The sequence below is a fragment of the Miniopterus natalensis genome, chromosome 5, assembly GCF_054644295.1.
Source record: "Miniopterus natalensis isolate mMinNat1 chromosome 5, mMinNat1.hap1, whole genome shotgun sequence".
In the NCBI taxonomy this organism is placed as follows: domain Eukaryota; kingdom Metazoa; phylum Chordata; class Mammalia; order Chiroptera; family Miniopteridae; genus Miniopterus; species Miniopterus natalensis.
In genome coordinates, this window is record NC_142085.1 from 23934386 (window position 1) to 23956269 (window position 21884).

At 36.4% G+C, this 21884-nt stretch overlaps 1 protein-coding gene across 1 annotated transcript in view; it reads left to right on the plus strand.

The window, feature by feature from the left end:
* Window positions 1-21884, plus strand: part of MLIP (muscular LMNA interacting protein) — a 203948-nt gene that overhangs the window by 140725 nt on the left and 41339 nt on the right. Inside the window, exons 9-10 of the mRNA XM_016198059.2 lie at window positions 2031-2075; window positions 14866-14910. Coding sequence (XP_016053545.2) covers window positions 2031-2075; window positions 14866-14910 — 90 coding nt within the window. The remainder of the gene's footprint in view (window positions 1-2030; window positions 2076-14865; window positions 14911-21884) is intronic.

The following is a 21884-nucleotide window of genomic DNA, read 5'->3' on the forward strand; positions in this document are numbered from 1 at the left end:
TATCTTCCTATAGAGAGTCTTTGCTTCTGTCAGACACCAGGAGCTCTAGCAAAAAAGGATTACCTTAATTTAAGGTAAGGTTTTGAGGTGATTTTTTTCTAAACAATCATTTTTAAATGCTTTGAGGCCATGCTGAAACCCATGTGAGATCTGGATAACCTATTCTTGCCAGTGGAGACTCTGACTTTGATCTTGCTACACCTCTGAGAATGTCAAAAGTTTGGATCAGCTTTTCAAGCAACTCAACAGTATTTGCAAACACCCCCGAGGCAAAAGCAGATCTCAAATGCCTGTCTCCTCTCTTCAGGTTCCCTTTTTCTCCTGATCTTACCCCCAAATTCTTTACTCTCATTAGCTCACTGATGTTTTTAATAAAATATTTTCCAATATTTCGTTTGACTTTGTTATTATCTATTATGGCCAGATTACTCTGAGTTCCTTAGCCACCATTCTCAAAGGTGGAAATTCATATAAGAACTTGGCACTTGTTCCTTCTTAGTGGAATGCTTTTTATCTAGATACCCACATAGCCAACTTTCTCACCTCCTTCAAATCTTTGCTCAAATGTCACCTTCTCTAGATTGGCCATCCTATTTAAAATTGTAAGCCCTCAGCACTCTTGACTTTCTTAACATTTGGGTGATCATATATGTATGTGTGTGTGTGTTTGGCAGAAGCAAAGATTTCCTTTGAAAGAATGTGCTACCCTAGGCTTCAAATTATTTCTACTCTTCTTTTTTGTTGAGTTTATTACCTTCTAACATATGATGTAATTTACTTCTTTATTATTTTATTGTTTATTTTCTCTCCTGCTGAAGTGTAAAGTCCCAAGGGCAGGACATCTTTGTCTCTTGTGTTCACTGATAAGTCTGTAGTGTGTAGAACAGTTCCTGGCATCCAATAAATACATAATAATAGTTGTTGAATAGATAAATAGCCAACTGATCTCAGAAAGTGGGAAAATAAGCCTATAAGAGAGAAAATGGGGGCTTATCAGGGAATATTGAATGCCCATTTGAAGTTATCACTAATTTATAATGAAGTCAATTAGCTGATTGAGAGAATTTCCAGTAATATTTTGTTTCTCGGGTACAAGTTTAGAAAAAATGAATAATAAGGTCCATCCAGGTTTTGTGTTTGGGGGGGGTGGGGGGTGGGGGAATTCACAAGGAGAGAGCAAGGTAAGAGAAAGAAGGCATAAAGTGACTGACAATGGGCAATATATGTAAGCTAAGAGGTAATGAAGCGCTATGGAGCTGGTCATGGTCGATGATTTTGAAGCCTCAGTGAGGCTGAAGAAATGTTGCATTAGGGATATTTGAGAAATGAAGATGGTGGCTGGGGGTGGATTCTGAGATAGGATGTTAGAAATTGAAATTGTAGTGGTTTCCCATTTTATTTGTGAAGGCCAAGTATAGGAATGGTCCTGGAAATGAATGATTGAAATGGCGTGGATGAGAATGCCTTTGGAGTTGAACAGCTTAAAGAACTGAGAGTAACAGGTTTCTATGTGAAATTTTTTTTTAAATATATCTTTATTGATTTCAGAGAGAGGAAAGGAGAGGGAGAGAGAAAGAGAGAGAGAGAGAGAGAAACATCAATGATGAGAGTCATTTATCACTGCCTAGCTCGCAACCCGGGCATGTGCCCTGACCGGGAATCGAACCCCGATCGCCTGGATCCTAGGTCAACGTTCAACCGCTGAGCCACGCCCAGCCGGGCTCTGTGTGAATTTTGAGGTAGCTAAAAATTATGTAAAGACCTGTTATGATTCATGAATAAATATCATTAATAAATAAGGGAAAATTTACCAGAAAGCCGATAGCTCACATCAATGAAAAGAATAATAAAATGATTTAGTTTAATGAAATGATTTTCAAAGGAACGGAGGATTTTGTATAGAAAAGAGGGAGTAATGATTGGAAAGTTTTAATAAGAAAAAAAATAAGTGAACACTTATCTTAGAAGTTAAATCTTTTAGTGTTTTATTGCTTACTTCAATATTATAATTTTATATATTTTTAATACAGACGCCTACAACTGTTCCGAGATCAGCTGGTCGAGAAACCAAATATGTAAGTCCCTTCATAATTATACATATTGCTTTTTTTTAAGGGGTGAATATGTAAGCTTTGGAGGCAAGTCAATTATACAGTCATTTATACTGAGTTAATTTTTTTCATAAGTGGAAAAGGGTAGGACGGTAAAATCGACCCAGATGTGGAAAATCAGGTTATGTCAGGTAAGTTTATTGAACAAATTCCTTCTTAAGTGAGGCCTCGTTTGATTAATTTTGCTAAGTAAAGCAGAACTTCAACACCTGCTTTCTGTTTTTCTAATTATCAAAGCTTAGAAGGCATTCTGTTATGGTTTATCGTAGTTATTATACAATAGTCAAGTCATATACTTGAAACATCAATTTGTCCATTTCCAGTAGGATTGTCAGGTCATTTGCTTTTGACTAGTTTGTTGCTTTTTTCTATTTAAATTATTATCAAATAAGCCAATTTACACTTATGAGCAAAACCAGATTAATAATGAATGTGTAGATACAGGTTCATATGCTTGATTCAATTAATTATGGGGGGCTGGTTCTGAATGTCTTAGACACACACACGTGGCCTCATCCCATCCCTACTCTTTATTCACCTAATATTCTATCATGTGACCAACTTCTGCTTCTGACCAAACATATTATAGTAGAAATAAGATTGTCTCCTAAACAAATGTTTAGTTTTTAGTTTAATACAAATTATTAAACATTTATTTTATTATACATTATATTTTCTAATATATCATTTTCATCATCATCATCATGAGTAGTTATTAAATCTATATTTTGTAACCTATCTTTTTGCAACTGACAAATTTCTGCCTTCATTTGAATCTCTGTAAGGCAAATAATAAATGGGGTAAAATTACTGAATTTTATCACATTCGGGAAACGATGTTTAGAGGACATGGGTAGGAACACTGCTTAGAGCATTTTCTAGAAGTCTGCACTGTTATTTTCTGTTATTATTGGAAGCAGTTTGGAGTAATGCTTAAAAGACTGGAGGCATTTAGTAGGCTCTACTCAACTTCACATCACAGCGTTGCTGCTCGGTAACTGTTCAATCCCAGAAAATCACCTAACCTCTCTGTGCCTTAGTTTTTTCATAAATAATATTGGAATACTAATAACCTTATTTGGTTGATGTAAGGTTTAAGTCAGTTAATGTATGAAAAAACCCTTAATGTAGCTCGGACACACAGGAATCACTCAATAAATAATAGTTCTTTTTCTTCCTCTTTTCCCTCCTTGCTTTCCCTTCATCCCTGCCTTCTCCCTTCTCTTCCTCCTACCTACCTTGGAAAGACTAGAAGCTCCATGATTTAGCTGAGCTCCTTCATTCTTCATTTGGGTACAAGAAATGAAAGTATTCTAAAGATAATTCTATACTTTGTGTGACTAATATATTCTACAAGAGCCAGACCTGGGAAAATGGAGCTCGAATTTGTTTGCTCTCTCACCTTTCTCATCCACTCCTACTTTTTATCAGAGTGCCTCTGAATTAGGTTCATTTACAGTGAGGAGCAGAGGGCTGCTGCCTCGTTATTTCCATAGCAGTTGGGATCACTCTGGAGGGGTTGCTTCAATCCCCATAGTTAGTTGTTATTTCAAATTATTCTTTAATTAGTTATCAGACTTAAAGTCAATTAACATTTCCCCCAAACTTTCTGAGAGCATTTGAGTCATCTGAAGTTTACCCTAAATCATCAAACAGATTTAGTATAAACCAGAAAAAACTACAAATTCTAATTCAGATAAGATTTTTGACTTTGATTAAATTTGTTTTTTCGAGTAAGAAGCTTTGCTTTGGACTTTCTCTTACAATATATTTGTTTTTTTCTTAACTCTAATTGGAATAGGTCCAATTAACTGGAAAATCTTAAATGCAGTGAGGTTCTCCAAATTAAAAAAAAAAATTCTTTATTGTTGAGAGTATTCCAGATGTTCCTCCTTTCCCTCCCATTGATCCCATCCACTTCACATCCATCCTCCCCTCAGGCCTTCCCCATACCAATGTCTGTGTCCATGGGTTAGCTTATAAACATATAAGTTCTTTGATTAATCTCTCCCCACCCATCCTCCATCCCCACCTTTCCTGTGAGATCCCTCAGTCTGTTTCATGCTTCTGTGTCTCTGGATCTAGTACGATAAAACATTTGAACTGTTGTTTGTGACACCTCAAATATGTTCATGTCTTCTGAAAGACTATAAGGGATACTCGTTTGGTGGGAGGTAAAAACAAGTTCTTTAGTGACAACTCATTGACTTTGCACTTGTAAATATTTGGCTGCAATTATTACATTTACTAAGTGATGTCTGATATATATGTGAATCTGAGAAGCCTATGGATTTTAACATTTCAGTATTTGCCATCTCTCTTCACAACTTTGAAGAAAGTAGGCATCTTTCTTATATGCCTGCTGGGGCTGGATATGTTATTGACATTGTAGAGATTCTTAGATTAGACTCAAAGCAGGGGTCACACAATTTACTAACTCCTGCACCACAGAGGAAAAAAGGGAAGACTTACATTAGATACAAAAAAAAGTTTTGTTATAATTGAGGACATCCTTAACTGATTAGCACAGACCATTCAAAATCCTTATTCTGGGTGCTTTTTAAAGGTATAATATATAATCTTTGAATCATGACTAGCAGAACCTCTAGTCAGTGTTTTCCAGCACCAATACTAATTTTTCCAATTTTTTTCGTTAATTTGACAAGTATTTATTGTGTGTCTGCCATGTCCCACTACTGGCTGAGGAGTAACAGGGATGAGAGACAGGAATGCAATAACAAGGGCCCCGTTTCTGAAGCATACAATGGGGAAGACAGTAAACAATGAAAATAGTCAATGAGCAAGATACTTTCTTATAGAAATTAGAGGAGAGCTGCCCAGAAAATTGGTCGATATTAAAACAAACATAAAGTTGCTAGTTTTCAGTGTATCATTGTGTCCATTGGCTTTCCAAATTTCCTGGGATGATTATAAATGGTTTAATTAAATAGTGAGAAATTGTATGATTAACATATTGTTACATGTCCCACAGTGTTTTATAGGATGATCCAGAAGCAGTAAAAGTACCATCAAGTCAGAATAATTAAAGTCAAGGTTTTCTCCAATTCACGATGCACTTGAATTGAAGTTTATTTTAAAGCACAATTGACCCTTGAACAACATGGGTTTGAATTGCTCAGATCTACGTATAGTTCAATAAATAATATAAGTGTATGTTCTCTTTCTTATTTTTCTCTGGTTTACTTTATTGTAAGAATGCAGAATATATTACATATGACATATGAAATATGTGTTAATCGACTAAGTTATCTATAAGGCTTCCAGTCAACAGACTATTAGTAATTAAGTTTGGGATGAGTCAAAAATTTTATGTGGGTTTTTGACTGTGTAGGAGGTCAGCACCCTAATTCCTGTATTGTTCAAAGGTCAACTGTGATTTCATTTAGGTTCTCTTATGTGTAATAGAATATAAACCAGGCTAATGACTTTTGAGTGGTCACCACAGGTCACTTGTGGGATTGATTATATTAATTTATCATCAGTATTTTACTGAATTGTTTTTAACAGATGCCAAATTCAACAATAATAATGTTTTAAATCTTACCTTTCAAATGAAGTTTAACTATCTAATTTAACCTTACATCAATCCTATGAGGTGGGTATTGTTATTACAAAATCTCCATTTTGCAGAGGAAGTACTCAAGTGTCAGATATCACAGTAGGCAAAACCAGCACAGGTCTTCTGCATGTCAAAGCTCTTGACATTAATACCTGTGTAAACCTACAGGAGCTGGGAATAGTGTGTCTTTCTTGAATATTTTATCCATAAGGATTTATTTTCTGGGTCTAACTAATTTCTTTATGCCCAATAACCTTCAGTCAAACTTTGAATAAATAATTTTGTATTTGGTGACATTTGATGATAACTTTTTACTACATTTCTAGTGTTTTAAATTATTTGCTTATATGTAAAGTAACTCATAATTTATCAGATGATTTATGAGTGATTATTTCTGATGACACTCATTTTTAAAGAGTTTCTCTCTATGTAAGGGAATGCATTTTCTATTTAAATTTCTATTTCATTCTGTTTTAACTCTATCATCTTTGGAAGTGAATGTCATTTTTTCTTTTACATTACACTTATCTTTGTACACTTGTTATTTTTCATTAACCACTACCAGTTTAAATTCATTTCATTCATGTAATTCAAAACCATATTATACTCTTAATAAAGAGATACCTCAGGAAACAGGGCAAGTATTTGGACCTATTACTCATTTATCAAAAAACCCTTAGTTGAAAGCACATTCCATTGATTACAGCTTATATTATAAACTGTCTGTACTTCACAAGTTATTTTTAAATGCCAGAGAAATAACAGGGACAGGCTTATTGAATATTATATAGTGTACAGGTAAGATCTCATTTTAATAAGCTTAAGGAACAGAAAATGTCATTACAATTGCATACATATTGCTTTCAAAATATCACAATATATTAAAAAGTGTCAAATTTTATTAAAAATATTCCCCACTATCTATACAGATATTCATATAAAGGTCATTGTCTCCAATTTAACCAGCTCACAAACTCTTGCTACTATGCTTGGAAATGTTGCTAGTCTGGAGTGTTTCAGGGGTGATGAGCACTAATGTCATGGATCTCAGGCTAAGAAGTGATTTAAATCCAGTCCACTTAAATCCAGACTTGAGTTCAAATCTGCTTCCATAGGATATGACCAGAGCTTTGATGAGTTACAGGAATAGTTGTAAACAATTTAAGCAAGATTTCACTCTACTGATCAGTCTTTTTTTTTTTTAATGTTTAGAAATATTTCTATGGTATGCTCACGTGAAAGGGGTTCAGGAGGAAATGGAAGATAATTATCTGGGTTCTGCTAGATGCGGAGGAAAAGAAAGGATTTAATGAGACAAGCTTTATGCCTTGTAGCCTTCTAATCATCATTTCAGTCTTCATCAAGCTTGATGGCACCATTACCTAGGCTGTAGAATGTAGGTCATGGGATTTTCTTTCACAGAAGAGCTAGTCTTGCACTCATCTCTGATGTTGTTCTTCACAGTCAGTATTATCATGGTTAGGCTGGAGTGACTAAAAACTTAGTGCTGTTCAAAACTAATTTCAAGTTCATTTTTAGATACTTCAAGTTCATTTTAGGAACTATATATGAACAACTGCCTAACTGATAGTTGACTGATAGGCAGTTGTTCATCTATACTGGCTTCCTTCCTGCACTCACTGCTCCATTCTCAACTCACCAAACAATAGTTCCTCACTTTTTGAAAAATAATTGCTACAATTTTGATAACATAACTATAGCTACAACATTTAACAAACATCATTAACCTGAGTTAGGCAAGCAGAAGGAGGCTTCTCAATAGGTTTGACATGATTGGGTTAATTGAAAGAATCTGGTTTAAATGAATAATAATACACAAGGCAATTTTTATTATTTTTTTTGTAAATGATCTGCAGTGGCCTTATAGATACTTACTCCACCCCAAGATTCACATTTAATTCTGTCCTTCCCCTGAGAATAGTTTCTTATAATAGTGATATGAAGTCCATTATATTAGATAAAATTAAAGTGTACTGTGAGGTCTAAAGCCTCTTATTGAAGGAATTTTGGGGACTTTTGAAGACTGGACACAGTTATTTGGGTTTTTCCTAATTTAATTAATATGTTTGCTTGAGCAATTTATTTTTCTCCTCTAATAATTTGGTATTATTTAGCACAATGTACTGATAAATATTAGTAAAATAGTTAAATTGTGCACATACTTTATTTTTAACGTTTAAACTCTTCTTTCCTATAATTACTGAGGTAAAAATTTAACTATGTTTTGTTTTAGTCAAGGTGCATTTAATTCAGCATATTTCACAGCAGGTATTAATTTAACTTAGGAAATTCATAGAGAATTCTCTTATTCAATAACGTAAAATTAACTACAGGAAAAAAACTAAAAAAATCACTATTACTCATATTACATTATGAGGTTAAAAATGAAACTCTAGGTGAACAGAAAAAGCACTGTTGCCAGGGGAAATAGGATTCTTCCACAGTATTACAGGAAATGCATTTCAAGGATACACCCATAGGAGGATTTGAGGTGTAGTAGCAAGATTTATTGGAGTGAAAACAAAGGACTGCCTCCAGGTACACCATGCCCAAGGTCTCATCCACGACCAGGTTTCTAATAAGGGACATGTCTATGAACACAGAAGAAAAAACAAAGCTTAATGATCAGAGCAAGTTATAAACCAGTTTCTGAGTCTGTATGGCAGACATCCAGGAAGATTTTTAAATGCAAGACTTGTTAGAATGAAAGCAAGCAGTTACAGCCTGTGACATCCTCCTTGTCTGCAGTTGAACATCTCTGGTGATGTCATCAGGTGCTTAGAAATACAAACTCCTCCTAGAAGGACTTTGGTTTGGTTAATTCTGTATGGCGTACATTGCCTTAGGAAAAAAATATTTTAGTTCTCAATAATCCCAAGTCAAAGGATGGGAAAAAAATGAAACAGTTTGGAGGGTTGAAAAAAACTAGAAGAATTCAGGATTCAGTTCAGTTTATAGGTGGCAAATTAAACTTTGAAGACAATTAACTTAGAGTCTAATATCCACAACTGGGCATTTTGATTTCTATTGAAACACAATTTCTTCCCCTGAAATCATCCTCATTTTTATTAAAGAGCCAAATTAAGATCAATTTATTTAGTACATTAAGTCCAGTCTTAACTCAGCCTGATTATTTGCATAGATAAACACAAGAATAGCAACAGGCTCTTTTAAATCTGCTTTGCTGGAATCTCATAAGAAATCTCCAGATTGAGCTTTAATTAGCCTCTCAGGGTGAAGAAGCCAAGCCACACAATTGCTATCAGACTTTGCCTGTAATACCTGTAGGTCTGGATAAATTTCTCAAGTTCTTGAGGTCCCCCAAAATGTCTTGAGGTGTTTTCTTTGCCATCTCCCAGGAAAGCAACCTTCATTCCTTACCTAGAAAGACTGCCATGAATCGTATTAACAAGCAAAGTACAAAAGGGGCTTTTATCGGCTTTCGAAGTCAATCTTAATTCCTTAAAGCTTTCTGGTGACATCCAGAGTTCAAGCATGCCTCTTTTAGACATGACATTTCAGTCAAAGTTCTGGTTGATACAACTGCAATTGGAAACTGGTTTTATGTGTCCCATTATTTAAAAAACCAGATTCCTATTGAATTCATGCAAACAAATATATTGCCATGAAAATAAGAATACTCATTCAGTAAGAGCTGCTAAGTTCTGGAAGGATCAGGTAGGGAGAAAAATATAAAGCAAAAGGAAAATCCTTGTCCTGTTAACAGAGTGGAAAAGAACCAGCTCCAACTCTGTATTAGACGGTTAAAAAGTAAGCAATTACCATTATTTAGATTGACAAATACATTTCAAACTTCTAGAAACATAGGCTCTTCTATTGGCAAATGCACTTACTTCTAAGAGACATGAATCTAATGAGGTATAAGACATTTATTAACAGCTCCAAATTTATTTTCTAGCTTCTCTAAAATAAAAAGCCAAAAGCAGGTGAACTTAAGACCTGTCTACCAATCAACGTTTCGGACTGACTTCTCAGAAATATGCATTCTAAAAGATGGTCCCAATGAGAGTTCTTGAAGAAGACTAGGTATTTGCATCTTAGAGGTATAGGGAAAAAATACAAATTCCTCCTAGAAGAACTTTGTTTTCACAAAGCCAATTATCTATAACCTCTGTCCCTTTCCCTGGGACCCATAAAACAGATCTAGCTGCAAGATAGTATTAAAAGTAATGATGTCATTAATTGGCCAAATCTCTTCATTGCCCACTTTATATTGGTTCTAGGCCTTGTTGCAAAAGAAGATTAGGGACTCAGGGTCAAATTTTGAGCACGCACCCCACAAGGGGCCCCTTGAAGCACTGTGGATAGAGGCTGTATTGCCCATTGTCTTCGGGGAGGGAGATTTCCTTCTTTATAAAAGAGGAAGTGCTTGGGTAGCTAAGGGAGGCGTGAGCATCCGCAGTGCTCCCTAGCCCTATGTAGCACAAGCAAAACCCAGGATGATGCGGAACCCTGTTTCTGGCCTTAGTGTCCCAAGATTGGTGTCTTGCCCCTCTTCTGACAGGGGTAAAGGCCTTCCCGAAGATTGTAATATAGTATATGTCCGAGTGTGGATATAAGAAGATATAAGGATATAAGGTTGCCATCTTCTGAGGGCAGCCTTACCAGCAGTCACAGTGGTGATCAGGCACTGCCTAGTGGTTGGATTCACCCTGCTTAGTCAGGTGGCATTAACTCCACCCAGACGGTAAGTATGTCCCCTTTCCTCAAGCAAGACATCCCTGCTTGATAGCCTCCAGCCTTATATGACCTTACCAGAGGTTCCACCCCGTATGTCTGTTTGTGGGAGGGGTTCCTTGCCTTGGGCAGAAAGCTTGTCCTACGACTCTAAGAAGATCATAAATTGCTGGATACCCCTGGGCACTAGAGGGCACAGTGGTTGTGGAAAAGATTAACAAATGTTCAGTCAGTCTCAAGATTAGTTTTCTCTTGTGGAGGTTCTTTTAAAATTATTTTCCCAAATGGTTTAATGTAAACCTCCACATTTCTCTAAGTATTTGCAAGTAAAGGCTATTTATTGTATACCTGCAGAAACATTGAGGGCCAGGGTCTGGGAATTTTTGGCCTTGCAGCCAGGATTTCCCATGTTTAACTGCACAGCTCAGGGAACTCAGCACTCTGGGCCTGCATGGCCCCTGGGGTGCAAACGAGCACCAGTGGTTGCAGCAGGGACAGGGGACATGGGTGGCTGCTCTGACTGGTGGCCCCCATCACAGTGGGAACCAGGCTGCTCAGAGGTGGGCCAAGGGGCCATGGACCGCTGTCTGGCCCTTGGGACTAAGGGGAGGGAGCAGAGGGAAGGAGGGAAGCTCCCGATCTGGAGCTGGAATGGGCAGGCAGCGATTTGGGAGGGTTGAGGAAGAGCCAAGGAGCCCGAGAGCACACACAGGCAGCAGAGAGGGAAAAGAGACCAGTAAAGAGAATAACTCAGCACAAGAGAGGCAAGGTCCCAGCTCTCTTAGCACAAACCACAACGCTTCCTAGTCCCTTCATGGTATCCACTGTTACTGTCCTTGGAAGACAGCGTGTGTGGTGCCTAGAGGGTGGCGCTGCTGGACAAGGTGGTATTCTTGCTGTATCCTAGAGGTGACAAATTTGACAGGAAGGTTAAAAAGGCATGGTCCAAAAGTGAGCAGGAGAATTTTATCAGCTAAAGGTCTGATGAGAGGTAAGAACCAGGTGATAGAGGGAGGGACTAACTTTACAGAGTCCTAGATTAAGGACTCGGTACCTCTTGGTTGCCAGAGGAAACAGGATTCTTCTGTGGTACTACAGAGAATGCAGTTCAGGGATACAAACATAGGAGGATTTGAAGTATAGTGGCAAGATCTTTTGGAGCAAAAAACAAAGGAAGGGTTTATTTAGGTGATGTCTCATTCGTTACCAGATGGCTCAGCTCCATCTGGCTGTGGAAGAAGTCCAGCCTCTGAGGCCACAGGCCGAACTTGTCCCCTCCAAGCCCAGGAGAAGGGCCAGCACCCAGAGCTGCCGTGCCATTAGCCCAGCATCCAAAGCTCCCGTAGCCCAGCACCATCTCTGTTCCCATCCAGCCCGGATCAGTGCTGCGCTTCAGCCTGCGCCGCTGCTGAAGGGAGCGAGCCGAACAAGGGTGCTACCAAGACAGGCCTTTGTTAAGCTTTGATTGTATTTCCTTAGGCTTAGGCAAGAGCAGGCTTTCTGTCAAACTATCCATTCGCTTTCCTGGATCCTCCCAGGGCTATTCTGGTACCTCCCTCCCCCCCCCCAATCTCTTTCCTGGATTTTCTGGGGTTTCCTGCCCTTTTCCCAGGTTTCTCTCCTCACCTTTATAGTCACCTCTTTGCTCCTACTGTGCATGCCTCCTGGTAAAAGGACTCCCCCTGGGCCAGGTTGGCTCCTACTGCACGTGACTCAGCAGAGGAATTTCCCCCTCACTGCTCATCCCTCCCCTCATTAATCTGGGGGAGCCCTTGTTCCCTGGGGAGATTGGCAAAATCTTTCCTGCCTACTCAGGGATTAGAGTCTATTTGGCAGAGGGAGTGGCTCTTCCCTGGAGCGTCCGTGAAGCTGCCCCCTCCTAGTTAATCTGTTTAATTAGATGTCTGGCTCCTTTCTTTTTTATTAATATCTAACTAGCTGCCTACTGTAACAACCCTGTGATGTACATTTTGAAGGGCAATTTTTTGCGGCACAGAATAATCATACACCGCAGTGCACACTAACCTGGTCTGCAGCAATTAGAGATGGGAGCACTTAGCCGAGACATCCTGCCGCCACAGAGCCACCAGGAATGGCAGCAAGCAGTGACAGTCCTGAAGAATGGCATGACTCGAAAAGCAGAAAACAAACAAGAAGGACTGCAGGTGCCTCATCATGTTCGGTGATTCACACGCCTGTATACTTGGCAATACGTTAAGGACCACCAAATGTTCAATTTTCAGTATATTTCATCTCTCAGAGAGTGAAAGCCATATTGACACATCTGTTATAAGTCCTGAAAATGTTTGCAGTTTTAAAAAGAAGAGAAATATTTAGGAACACAACTTTATTATATTTTAGCTAAATATATTTGTAATTAGGCATCTATATGTTGCTTATTTCCCATGAAAGTGAAAATTTAGCTGATGTGGGAACTTGGTCTCCCATTAAGTACAACAATGCTTGATAAAATATAACTTTTAAAATATGCCTATGTCGCTGAGCCTAAAAGAAAGATCAACTTCTGAGTGCCAGAGATGAAGTGGGAGCTCCAAGTGAGAGTGTTAAGAAGCTAAATCTCTGATGGAACATAAGCACTTCAGAACCTAAGTGCTGGGAGCCAGGAGTTTAGATTTTAACTTTCACTATGTAATAAGTCTAAGACCTGTGCAAGAATACTTTTTGTGCATACAGCAGCCTAGAAGGCCACATTGGACATAAAACATGAAACAGAAAAAAGATAAATCCATCTGTTATCTTTACCCTCTATTCTTGGGTAGTAAAATAGATGTCCATAAGAAAATAGGCCCCAAAACTGTAAAATTTAAGATGTGGTTGTATGTCACCCTTGAGGTTTAGAAATATCAGGGCGATAAAATAAAATGGAAACAGGTCCAGAGCCAGTAAAATTCCTAGGGCCCCAACCAGGGTCAGTTTGAAATGTATTGTAGAGGTAGTTTCTTAACTCAGGGATTTTAAGACACCTACAGAAATCATCACAAGTTACCCTGACTAAATATGAGCTTAAAAAAAACAGACATAAAATGACAAAAGATTATCATGGAGGAGAGGCATGAGAGAGAGCCAGCAGATACAAGAAATAGGAGATTTAGCAATGAGGGACTATAGAAAAATCTGGAAAGAATTTATAAATGTATTAAAAATATGAAAGTAGTTAACAGGAGTTATAGTTACCATAAAAACATATTTGAAAAAGAACCAACTAGGACTTCTACAAGTTAAAAATAAATTTATTAAATAAAAGTTCAATTGCAACGTTAAACCTACTAGGATACAGTTGAAAAAAAAATCAATTAGCTCTCAGTCTTCTATGTGGAAACCATCCAGAAGGCAGCATAACAAGATAAAAATGCGACAGGGAAGTTTATAGAAATGGAAGGTGGATTGAGAAGATTCAACATATATTTAATGAAAGCTGCGTAAGATGAGATTGGATGTAACTGGAGAAAGGCAACATTTGAAGAGATATTCAGGGAGAATTTGCCAGAACTAAAGAAAGATATGCACACTCAGAATGAAGGAATACACCAAGTCCCAAAAAAGGATACATAAAAAGAAATTCACCTTCAGACACATCATAGTGAAATTGCAGAATGTCAGGGAGAAAAATCTTAAAGGCTAACCAAATGTGAAGACAGCTGATCCGCCAAGTCGTGACATTTAGACTGACAGCTGTAACAGAAGCGCAGCCAGTGGAACGTACCATCAGGATGCTGCAGGGCGATGCCTATTACCCCAGAATTTTATTTCCACTGGAACTCTCATTCAAGAATGAGAACAGAATAAAAATACTTTCAGACAAAATCCAAGACAGTAAGGTCTGAAAAAACTACCAAAGCATGTACTTCAGTAAGAAAGAAACTAAATTCAGACAAAAGGAGTGAAATACAGAAACCAAGGGTGAGGAAGTAATATTGGCCTTCTCTCTAATTTAGAGCCACTTTAAAAACCAAATCATTTTCTTTCACAAATTATGAAAACTTTGGTTTTGTTTTTTATAAAGATACCTAAAGAAAAATCTGGTTTTTGTTTCAATTTGCAGTAAATAAATATAAATATCCAACAAGCCTGGTATTATTAAGTAAAATCTGGAGTATGCAGAGAGTGAAATATAATGTGACCTTAAAGAATCTTGTGATAGTGCTTATGCTAAGATGTCCAGGGAAAGTACCACATAAAACATCATATTCACTATTATGTGTGCTGAATAAAAACACACAGGAAAAGTATTGTAAGACAATGTACCAAAAATGCTGAAAGTCATTTTTGGTGGCAGAATAATATTTTTTCTTTAATTTTATACTTTTTCAAAATCTTACAATGGACATATATTACTTTAATGATAAAAGAACTTCAAAATACTTAGCAACATAGATATATTATTTTACTAAATTATGAATTTTGCTAAATAAACACCGTGTCTATATTTTGCAGGCAAACCTCTCCTCACCATCCTCTACAGTATCGGAGAGTCAGCTGGTACGTATCCTCTTACTAAGCCATAGACCTGCTTTAGAAAATTCTGATCCCTCAAGACAACTTTATCTGAGCTAAAGTGGACTGAGAATAAATTTACTACATATAAATTAATTAGCTCCCTTTTCTAATAAGAGTTTATTGATGCTTTACTAACACTCCATGGCAGTTGTTTTGCAGGCTATAAAGATACACAAACCCACACACACACCCTATTTGCCAGTAACTTGCATTTGAGTAGTGGAGCCAGAATAGAATTGGTGGGGTCAGAAACAAGGTGTTGGAATTTGGAGAAGGAGAGAGCTCACCTCTTGATGGGAGATATCAGAAGAGGGTGCAAGGAAAAGGTCATGTTAAATAATGTAGGGTAGGTTCAGGTTCTGGACTTGGAGAAAATGGGAAACAAGGTATTTCAGACAGAAAGGTTAGCATGAGAATGGTCTAGACCAGTGATGAGCAATAGAAATATAATGAGAATCATAAATGTAAGCCACATATGTAATTTAAAATTTGTTAGTAGCCATATTAAAAAGTAAAAAGAAACAGGTCACATTCAATATTACATTACTATATGTTCAATTATATCATATATTATTATGGATTATATATAATCTATAACAATGTATTATATATTATATTCAACAATATGTTTTACTTAATGCTGTATAAACATTTCAACATATAATCTATAAAATTGAGATATTTTTTGGACACTGAGATATTTTTTGGACATTACTTTTTTTGGACACTGTCTTTGAAACCTACTGTGTATTTTGCATTTGCAGTTCATCTCAATTCAGACGAGCCATGTTTCAATGGTTCAGCACAAGGATAGTGACTACTGCTCTGGGGAGCACAGATTGAAACTGTAAAATCTGTTATTTATAGATAAAAATTTGATTAAACAGGAGAATTACATTTTCTTAGCAAATTAAAACCATGCAATAAGTTGTCTATTACTAGTTAAGTATTTTCTTTATAGTTTTAATTTTTATTGTTTATAACTGTAAATTCCTGAACACCTTCAGGAAAATTAATGAAAATTTCTGGTAAAGCAGTTTGAGACATTAAGAAGACAAATCACTGCTTAATACTGATTTTTCCTCCCTTTAAAGCAGTTGTTTTAGTGTCCTGCATCCATGGCTAACAAGTCATCTGTCATTATCACGCCACAATGACAACAATATTTTTATTTTGTCCAAAAAATCATAAAAGGGCATTTTAACTCTTAAAATGTCCTGACTCAATCAAACTGCTTGGGTATGTTGGTCTTCATACATATAGTGTATATATATATGGATTGTGTGGTCTTCATACATATAGTGTGAATCATACATATATATGAATCCATACATATATATGGATTGTGTTTGTGTGTCTGTGTGTGTATAATTTTAATGGCAATCAGTTTAGAGCAGTGGCAGGCAGAATAATATAGTTGAAAGAATGCTGGAGTGGAGTCCAAAAGACCCACCTTCTAGCTCCTGCCCAGACACTAACTACTGGGCTGACAGTAGGTAAGTGATGAACCTGAGTGTGAGCCCCAAACTCCTAAGTGAACAACAAGAGCATTCTATTGCATACTTCCCAGGCCTTTCCAGTGCTGTGAGTCTATCGTTACTAACACGGTGAAGTGAGGAAGTTGCCATGGAAACAAGCACTGCAATAACATAATGCAGATGAACAGTTTCCCACTTTAGATATGGAAATGTTACCACAACTTTTTTAATATTTCAAATAATAATACCTGTATTTCTTGTGAGTAATGTAGAAAATCAAGAATATTTTTAATATCCTCATATATAATTATATTCAATAGAGTAAGAAATATAGATTTTAGATATTGAATGATTAAATATATATTTAGTTATATAAAAATATTTATTTTTGGGGTTTATATATATTATCACCAACATAGATATGACAGTTCTTGGCTTAATAGTTTAAGAAACAATTTCAAAAAGGGGCAAATATACATAATGACTTCATAAAATGGGACATAGTAAAAACAAGTCATTCATTGTAAATATAATATATAAGCCCCTTTCTGCATAATAAAATAATTCTGTAAATTCTATGTTGTGTTCTCTAGGGGGAAAAACACAAAGCATTGCTTTGACTGACTTTAATGATAATATTTTTGCATTTACTTCAGACTTTTTCTCTAAAGAGTTCATGGAATTTCTTAACCAAGTTTTAAATTAAATTTTAATACCAAAATGCTCTTGAGATATAGGTAGGTTTGTAAAGGGATTATTATCAAGTAAGCTTATCATGTAAAAAAAGAACATCTCCAGCATTGATCTAATTATTCAGTTCAATCACTTTGACTTCATTTCATAACATTAACCCTGTATTTACATTACCTGGGAATAAAATAGATTAGAAATAATTGCATGCAGGGATGTTATCTGACATTTGATTTTTAAGTTCTTATAATATTTTTAGTTTTAAGTCATATAATTTATGAATGAAATTATAATTTTTTCACTTTTATGAATGAATTTCCAATATTTACCATCATGAATTCTCTTCAGGGTTAAGTTCTGAATAATTTAAATAAATAAGAATGCTTTTGAAAAACAAAACTATATATATATATATATATACATATACATATATACATATACATACATATATATATATATACATACACATATATATATATATGATGCCCTATGACAATATGACAGATAATTCTGGTAATACATACTGCTTTTTGTTTATATATGTGTATACTTGTATGTGTAGCACAGAAAAACAAAATTACTGGGAACATGTGATAGATTATAATTAAATTAAAAAAGTAAATGTATGCTTTATATAAAATAACTAGTTAAAATTATTTGACTTCTATTTTAGGTGAGAAATGTAATAAACTGGTTGAAATGAAAATATGTGGTAGCAAAAACTTAATACAGAAGCCATTTTGCTTTGGAGGATTGGCTTTTTAAGGATATATCACTTTTTCACAACTTTTTTCTTTTGAACTTGGCTTACATACTTGCTTCTTTACATTGTCACTGTGCCAATTCAACATTGGAAGGAAAAAAAATATGACCTGAAACTTACTCCTAAAATATATTTTTATTCTTTACTCTGGTAGCAAATTATTTTGTAGTGAGCTCAGGGAGAATAGTTTGGGGGCCCTAATGAAACGAATTCATCAATCTGTGCCTCAGTTTTTCCTTTTGCTATTAAACAATATCACAGTACATCAAAACTGAAAAGGAACTTAGAGATGAAGGTTTTGGAAATGCCCATCTAGAAAATGGAGGTTGGTGTGCTTGCTCTGTCACCCTGAAGGGGTTACTGGAAGGCTCACCTAGCATAATGTGATGTTGCCAATGTTGCTTGTACATACGGAAGGTGTTATTATTGTTCACAAAATGCCTAAAATATTATCTCTGAGATAATATGATCGATCATTTTTACAGATAAAAACAGGCTCAAAGTGTTTAAATAGATTATCTAAGATCGCAGTGTTAGTGATCATGCCCGTTCTGTGTGACTTTCAAAAGGAATTGTTACAGATTTTAGATAATTCGAGGGGAATAAGAAAAGTTTGATGAAGAAGTGGGGAAACTGGGCCTCTATGAAAGTGTGACATTCATTGGATATCTGTGTCGAGCTGGCGTTTTAGCAAAGATGTGATCACTTACTGAAGAGAAGCCAGGGTGCTTCCCAGGAGACCTGTGGATGGTGCTTCCCCTGGCGTGATAAAGGGAGCAAAGGAAAGGAGGGTGGAGGTTGACACTTCACATGCTTTCCTAATTCCTGAGCTGAGTCATCACAATACAGGGTGACCCCCCCAAAATATACACCCACTGTGAATAATTATAAAGGCAGTGTTTATTAAACTACATTTCATTTTCAAAATCGATCTATCAGCTATTAAAGTGTATGCGCATTTTGGGGTACACCTATATGAGCAGAGGCTGGTGGTGTCTCTCCTGTGGATAGTAAAACAGGTTGGGGTCTTCAAGATGGGGAAGCACCAGTCTTCCTTGGAGGTAGGTGGGAGAGTGTGGGTTAAGTGACCTTTGCCTTTTGCTTTTGAAATTTCATGCCAGTATAAAATGTTCATTGTTACCCATGATGGAAAACTGAATCTAGAGAGTACAAAACAGTAGATTTCAAAAATAAGCCACATGACCATATACAGGTAAAAGCAAATGCAGTTTCCCGGAACACTAAAGAGGGCTTAAACTTGCAGATACTTTGTTCCCGGTTCTGAATGCCAGCTGATGTGCCCTTCTTTAGTGGTGCATGACTCATCCTTCTGAGGGCTCTTGAGTCTCTGTTGTTCAGAAAATGCGGCCCTGAAAGCTTTTGTGTAGAACTGATGTCTTCTTCAAGCTTAAAGGCAGTTTGTCCTTGACCACTTTTTCCTTGACACAACACACTTAAATGCTACAGCATTTGTCTTCTACGCCTCCTCAGGTTTGAGTCATGCTATTGTATTTTCTCTAACCATTGAAATATTGCAATCCAGCCAATCTGTGTTGTGTACATTCCACAGAATGTTTCTTGAGCCATGGGATATGGTTTATAATTACTGAACTGTTATGCATATTTATTTTTGTACAACCACCAGAGTAATTATAATTTTGGGGGGGAAAACCACATCAAGTAGGTACTCTTATGAATAATCATTTTGTATTAACACTGTATTATAAATGTGAAAATAGAAAAAAGGAAACGTTTTTCCTTTCAAATTCCTTTTATGCTGTTATTTTTTCTGTACAAAGTTATGTCAAGCATATTATCTCATTAGATCCTCACAATCCCTTTTTGAGTCAGTATGGCAGGAATTGTTATTTTCATTATTCTGATGAAAAAAACCTGAAGTACATATGTCTGCAATGCCATGTCAATAGTCCATGGCTAATAGGTGGTACAAATTTTTGTGTGTCTTTTGTGTTTTTTTCCCCAATCTTAAAAACTGTAGTGTTTTGAAATTTGAGGTATTTCTTTGAGGGGGAAGAAAAGATTAAGAATTTGCTTTGAGCATATAATATTGTTTATTTAAACAATAATTAGAGCTAGTAAACATTTATTAATTGAGTAAATGAGCTATATAATTTAGAGAATGATGCTTTTGTCAATAGTCTTGACTGGTAGAATGGTTTCGAGTTTCTATGAGCTTGTTGCCACAGAAACTCTTTTTTTTTTTAATGTTCTTTTCCCCCCCTGTAATTGATTTTAGACAGAGAGAAAAGGAGAGGGAGGGAGGAACATTGATGTGAGAGAAACATTAATTGGCTGGCCCCTGCATGCCTTCTACCAGGGATTGAGCCCCTACATGGGCATGTGCCCTGAGCGGGAATTGAACTGGTGACCTTTTGGTGCATGAGACTATGCACAATTCACTGAGCCACACCGACCAGGGTACCACAGAAACTCTTAAAAAATAACTAAAAGAACTGGAGAATAAAGACAAGACTGAAGCCAATGGTAACTATGCCACTTTCACAGACTCTTTGAATATATCAAATTGGTAGAATTCCTAGCTAGGCTCACAGAATTTTCTATTTTCTGTGTTTTATTACATTTTTGCTGTTTTATTACACATCTTATTTCATCAAAAGGATAAAAATAAGCCCTGAAAAACTGGGACCGTATTCTTCAATTCTTTTGTTCCCTCATCATAACTACCTCAGCGCTTACTACTGTAGTCAGAGGCAATAAAAAATATCAGTACTAGTTGAAGTTACTAATTTAAGAAAGATGTTGCTCTAAGAAGTCATTATTTTAAAATATTAGTAATGGATTTTTTAGGTCAGTACTGGCAGTTAATTTTCAACTTTGGTCTCTAGCCAGAGGCAGTACCAGCTTGTTGTCATAGAATTATAAGTTCCACAGGGCAGAAACAATGTCTATTTTTGCGGTGCCCAAGTAGCAGTGCTGAAGTATAAGTGTATATTTGATGAGTTATAAATACAAATGAACAGCAGACTCAGACCAGTGCCTCATAGGCCATTAAAACCTGCCTACAGGCCCTGGGGACTGACTCCACATACTCTATCTCTTAGACTTTTTCGCCCTCGTGACTAACAATAGAGTTAGGTATGATCTCCTGAGTTCCACTTCACTTTTGAATAGTCAAAAAAAGATGATAGTATTGTCATCTTTTGTTTTTGAGTTTTATTGCCTATTACCATAAGCAGACAGGGGGCAAAACCCCACTTATTTTTAGTGGAGAGGGTTACATTTTGTAAAGACCCTAAAGAAGTGTTCTCTGGCCTTGACTTCTTATATCCATCAGAGATGATAACTTCAGCCTTTTATTTTTATCATTGGGGGTGGAGTCATTAATGTACTTTCCTTCTTCTGGTCCTCTATTTGTAAAAGGAAGTGTGGATCTTCTATCCTGCAAAATTTCCCTGTCCTGGGTTATGCTGTGTTCAAAAATTAAATTCAGGCAAAATAATGGGAGACCCCAAGCTGGCAACCAACACTTGTTGAGGCACTCATATTGGATTATAGCCAGTATACTGGGCTTCTGCATGTCAATTGATTTATCTGTTCTTCAAATATTTATTTAGTATCTCCTAAGTTTCAGACATGGTTCTATATGTTGGAAATACAAAAGTGAACAAAACAATGATCTCTGGCCTCACAGAGCTTACATTCTAGTGGAGAAAATAAACATGAACTGATGTCAGATTGTGATAAGTATTATGAAAAAACAATAAGATAGGTAAGAGGAACAGGTGGAGATTGAGATCCTGGAAAGAGAGAAAAGAGTTCTAGACAAAGCAAAGAGCAAATGCAAACTCCCCAAAGAGGGACTGTCACAGTGTGTGCTAGAGTAGAGTGAAGGGTTGGGAGGGAAGTGTGAACTATGTTGAAGGAAAACTATGCCTAGTCTTCTTTTGCCTAAAGTTGACCTCTATGTCTATGAAATACTGACTACTGAGTGACAACAAGTTAAGGTGAAGGGGAAAATTAAGACTAAAAAAGGTGATAAATAT